At 45.1% G+C, this 5,396-nt stretch overlaps 1 protein-coding gene across 1 annotated transcript; it reads left to right on the top strand.

The window, feature by feature from the left end:
- The first annotated feature begins 506 nt into the window (after window positions 1–506).
- Window positions 507–1,724, top strand: LOC146594551 (prolactin-releasing peptide receptor-like). Its single transcript, XM_085307397.1, has one exon. The coding sequence runs from the start codon at window positions 537–539 to the stop codon at window positions 1,722–1,724; it is 1,188 nt and encodes a 395-aa protein (XP_085163523.1). The 5' UTR covers window positions 507–536.
- Window positions 1,725–5,396: the final 3,672 nt, after the last annotated feature.

The following is a 5,396-nucleotide window of genomic DNA, read 5'->3' as shown; positions in this document are numbered from 1 at the left end:
AGAAGGATACCAGCCCCCTGTTCAGTTGAGGAGACTTTCCTGATCTTCCCAAGCACTGCAGTGGCCACCTCAGTGCTCTCCATGCAGGTGAGGGCTAGCAGTACTGCCTCCAAGTATGAGCCATACAATCCCCAAAAGCTAGGAGGTGGTGGCACTTGTACTCTCGTGACATCTCTGTTCCCACATCCCATCAGGCTGGAGGGATGAGAGTGCACCTGGGGTTTGACCTGGCTGCCAGGACAGCCCTACTGTAGGCCATTGAAGATACTTAATGGACAGTAATCTCTGGGCTGTTCTGATATATGACAGAAAATCATAGCCATTGCTAAATCAGGACCAGCTGAAGACAGCTCAGCATCACCTTTGCTAGCCCAGGATAGTATCTGGCAACCAAAGGGGACCTTGACTCTGGAAGTGGATTCCTCCACCCAAAAGAACAAACAGAACACATTTYTTTCCTCTTCAGGGCTAACAAACTTGTGTCTGTTTGGCTTTAAGGTGTGGAGAAGCAGCATCTGTTACAGGAAAGACCTAGCATGGCTTACAGTCACCTCCCAAATGATTCCTGGCAGAATAGCTCAGTGCCTCTGTTCACTGGCCTGGACCTCCTCTTGGAGCTGAAACCACTCTTCATCCCTCTCTATGCCATCCTAGTGACAGTGGCATGCACAGGGAACCTCTTCCTCATCCTTCTCATTGCACTCACCAAGAAGCTGCACTGCACCACTAATTTCCTGATAGGGAACCTGGCTGTGGCTGACTTCATCATGTGTCTCGCTTGTGTACCACTGACTGTGTCCTATGCCTTTGAGATTCAGGGCTGGCTCTTTGGGATGTTCATGTGCTACTTTGTCACTTTGATGCAGGCTGCGACTGTGTTTGTGTCAGTGCTGTCTCTCACTGCTATTGCAGTGGACCGGTATGTCGTTGTTGCTTATCCTATTCGCAGAAGGATAAGCTGCAAATCCTGCATCTGCCTCGTGGCCTTCATTTGGTTACTCTCCATTACGGCCGCTGTTCCCACTACGCTGCACACCCACTACCTGGATCTCAACAAGATTGGCCACGACATGATCATCTGTGAAGAGTTCTGGAAACATGAAGAGAGAGAGAGGCTGCTGTACTCATGCTTGATGCTCCTCTTGTCCTACATGCTTCCGCTTTTGGCAGTATCAGTCTCTTTCGGTGCCATTTCTTACCATCTCAGGAAGAGAAATATCCCAGGTGCTGCCTACTTCTGCCAAGACAAACGGACCAAGATGAAGCAGAAGACCTTCCGGGTGCTCACCATATCAGTGGTATGCTTCGCTGTCTGCTGGCTACCTCTCCAGGTGGTAAACTTCATCAGAGACATCGATGAGGAATTCACCATCCTGGACAAGAGGTATGTGAATGTCATCCAAATCTCATGTCACTTGATTGCCATGAGCTCTGCCTGCTACAACCCTTTCATCTATGCCTCCCTCCATGACAAATTCCGATTCCACCTTAGCAAGTACTTTTACCATAAGAAGAAGAAGAGCGCCAGCATTATGTCTTGCAAGGCATCTCGATTCAATACCTGCTCCACCCTGGCAGATGCTGCTATGGGGTTCTCAGATAAGACAGCTTTGCAAACTAGACTCTCTCAAATGACATATTCAAGTTCAGTTATTGCTCTTGGACCTGATCTGCACCTATTTGCTTTAGATGGGTCACAGAAACCCATTGCTCAAACCTGGTAATTCTGATATATCCTTGCTCCCCAAAAGAGGACTTTTGTGCCTGACAGCTGAAAAATATGGGATTTATGTTTTCAAGGAGCTTCTCTTCTGAGCAACTCAAGTGTATTTTGTTTTTTATGAAAAACGAACAAGTGCCACAACAAACACAGCAATCACACAAATGCAGATTCTGAGCCAGATTTACTTGCTCTTCTTCTATGTATAGAAATGTGAAAGGAGTGGTAGGTTTTCTAACTGACTTAATTCAAGGCACAGATGTGTCCAAAAAGAAGCGTGTGTCTGTGAAACAATAGCTGCTTGCCCTGTCAAAATAGAACAACGAGTATATATCCAGATTAATGACAGGACACTTAACTATTCTCATATTTTTTTAATGAGCCTCAGTTTTTAGAAATGGCCTGTGCATCTGCGTGGTCAGAGTTCTGCCTGAGCTTCTGTGCTTGCTCGGTAGTGCCAGCTCAAGTGTGAGAGAGCAAATGCCATTTCAGCATCCACTTAAAATTCTTWAAAATTGCTCAGTTTTGCATGCCTCAAAGATATGATCAAGCATTAGGGATGAATAATCTGAACTGTATCCACCAGAGAGGCTATAGGTGCATGCATGCACATAGGCCCCTTCCTCTGAAATTCCATGGCCACTTTTGTGGCTCCTCTGACAATTCGGCAAATTTGGCCAAAATCTTAAATTTTCTCCAAATGTCCTAAATCACGTAGCTTTCTAATACAGCCACGGGACTAGTATTTGGAGGCAAAACGTTGCTGTACAACACAAACATTTCCCACAGGAAGGAGACTGTGGTGATGTGGTGACAAGCACCTTTGACTTCATATGGCTCCTGCAGCARTATTCAGGATGTTGGGTGAACACTGAGAACGTCAGCAAGCTGAAAAAGGCTACAGAAAAGGTTTGTCTGGATGCAAGCCCAGATGTGATTGTGGTTGGAGGTCATTCTGAAAGGAGCAAAAAGCTAAGGGGAAATGCCTAAGCCCCATCCCTGTGAGCCCCGGGCCATGCAGCAAGGGCCACGTGCCAGCTGCCAGGGCAGAGAAAGCAGGGGCTTGCTGAGACAAGCAAGTCTCCCAYTGGGCTTTGGCAGACAGCATCCAGCTTTCCAGTTACAACTGGGTTGAAGCAGGTGGCCAGGGCTCTATTCAGAGCACAGAAAGACTTCTGCCCGTAGCTTATTTAGGAGGTGTTTTTCTTGCTTAGGAAAGCAAGAAAAACACATATTTAAGTACATTTAAGAAAGTCTTCAGTTCATGGATTAATTTTGTAGGATAAAGATTGTTTCTAAGCAACAGATAGCATATTCTGCCTCCTGTAAGAACACCATCTCTCGCAGGTAACAGTGAAATTGCTGTATTTGTTTTGTTTTAATTGAAAAACAATATAGGACAATATACATTCAGCAATATTCATTCTTCTGTCGGAAACTGGGGGAGGAGGGCATGTGGCTGCTGAAAACAGATGGCTCATTTTGAGAGATGCAGGGAGAGGGGAGACTTTCATAATCTATTTAACTTTCTAAAGTAGCCATTTGCGTAACAAGACTGGAAGGTCCCAATTTTTCTGGCCATTAATGTGAGACAGCAAGCATGTAGAACATCCAACTAATGGAGAAGTATCCAGGAAGCATTAGTGAAATTCTTGTATTTCTTCATAGCAAAATTGTCTTCAACGAGGATAGGGGGGTGACATTATAGTGGGCATCTGATGTTGGCCTCTTCCCGAGGAAGAAGTCTCAACCTCTGCTCTGAGGACAGTTTAAGAACAACAGACAAAGTTCAGACTCCTTGGGCAGAGGTGAGAACTCTGGTAAAGGACTGCTCTAACCMAGAAACGGCTAGCTGAGGGGTGGTTTTGCTGCTCGGACCCTGCTTAGTTGCTCTAGATCGCTGGCATATTTGCAGTCCATCAGCCTGCTGTATATAAGCAACATGAGGAGAAGGCAGCATCTCCTTGCACTGGCTTCGTACCTCAGATTTTACCTTTCAGTTGCCCACGAGGAACACTCTGGGGACAGGCTTCAGCCATAGCCTAAGCCTTGAGTTTCAGGGTCATCATTCCCTACAAAGCGCTGCTCCGAGCCATGGACCCATCACTGCTCTCCCCAACAGGTGCAAGGACTTGAAAGTCTGCAGACTGCATTTCCTCACTGTCAGATGAAAACTTTCCAATGCGYTGGACATCACTCATGTCACTCTGCTTTGAGAGAGCAGCTTGGCATCCTTCAGCGCAAACACAGGTGGTTGGACCATAACAGCCTCAGCAGGTTTCCTYATCTGCTCTCATTATGCCTGGGGATGAGCTGCTGCATGCTAGTGTTCCTGCCAAGACCTGTGTGCATCCTAATAGTGCTCCTGTAAAGACAGTATTATTGCCTGTGATGTGACCAGCTGCATCTGGGCCCTACCAAATGCAAAGTATTGTAGGTGCTTGTGAGCTCTGTTCCACACCTATAAAGCAGCTAATTCTGTTCGTTTTTCACAGCTGTCAAATTATCATGCAGGACTGTGCTCAGGGGAAGAGGTCAGCTCACTTGTCCCAAAGGAGAGCAAACCAGAGGAGTGATGCTTGTCCTTTCTTCTAATAAAGGCTTGAAAAACTCAGACTGTGTGCCTGAATTTATTCTGCTCTAAAAATATGAGGCCTACTTTTGATGTCTTTGAGTGAAACTTCATCTCTTTCCAGGAAAACAATAAATTTAGACACATTTATCTGTGTTGCTGTCACTAGAAGCAGAAGCCACTTGGTGGTCAGTCAATCTGAGATCATGGATGGAGAAATTAGACTAGCTGATGCATTAGAATGGCTCTGCAAAAAACCCAGCTCTGGCTGGAGAGAAAAGGTTGAGTATGCAACTTTTAGTGAGGTAATGAATCATTTGCTCTAATTGACTTTGTTTTTCTCACTACAATGCTATAAATGCTCTGTCTACTGGAATTTTGCAACAGAAACTAATTGGTCTCTGGGAAAGAAGGAGGGCAGAGCACAGTATCTCCCTGGCACAACAGTGCCATTCAGTCCTTGGCCAGCAGAAACATTTTRGGCACCTTTTTATGTATTATTGGGCTGTGCTCTACCCAGGATATAATTATCAGCTAGCATGGAGTTGCTAGTACCCTCTTCTGCTGGTGGTGCTGTGCATGCTCAGGCAACTTGCACCTCCAGTGCAATGCGTACTAAAATTAGAGTTGTTTTCTTTCTTTCTTTCTTTCTTTCTTTATTTATTTATTTTTTAATAGCAACACAGGATTCAGTAATAGGGATATCCTGATTCCCAGCTCTGGGTTTTAACAACATCATTCTCCTATTTAGGCTAGTAGACCCAAGCCTCAGTGTCAATACTGCCATGCAATTCCTGCTAAAGGACTTATTTTCAAAAGCTTCAAGCAGCAGCTATTTCAACTTCTAAATCTTTGCTTACAAATCTTTGCTGACAGACAATATTAACATTCATCTATCCAAAAGCAATGATCAGACACAGAGGTCAGGATAGTTTCCTTGCCACCACTAGTAGCAAGCYGGAACAAGTTACATAGCTGCCCAGCAAAGCCAGAAGTCCCAGCACTATAGGAAAGTGTGTGACCTGTGCACATTTTGAACTTGAAATACACTTTTCTTAATGAAGCAACAGGAGAAATATGCATTGGTTCCCCATGTGTTCTTCT

This window comes from Rhea americana, unplaced genomic scaffold (assembly GCF_003343005.1).
Source record: "Rhea americana isolate MKP2758 unplaced genomic scaffold, rheAme1 scaffold_257, whole genome shotgun sequence".
NCBI classification, from domain to species: Eukaryota; Metazoa; Chordata; class Aves; order Rheiformes; family Rheidae; genus Rhea; species Rhea americana.
The sequence above is the reverse complement of the archived record's forward strand: the minus strand, read 5'-3'. Positions and strand labels throughout refer to the sequence as shown.

What these genes read in the sequence shown, in the direction of transcription:
- LOC146594551 (XM_085307397.1), top strand. Translation starts at nt 537, where the DNA reads ATGGCTTACAGTCACCTCCCAAATGATTCCTGGCAGAATAGCTCAGTG.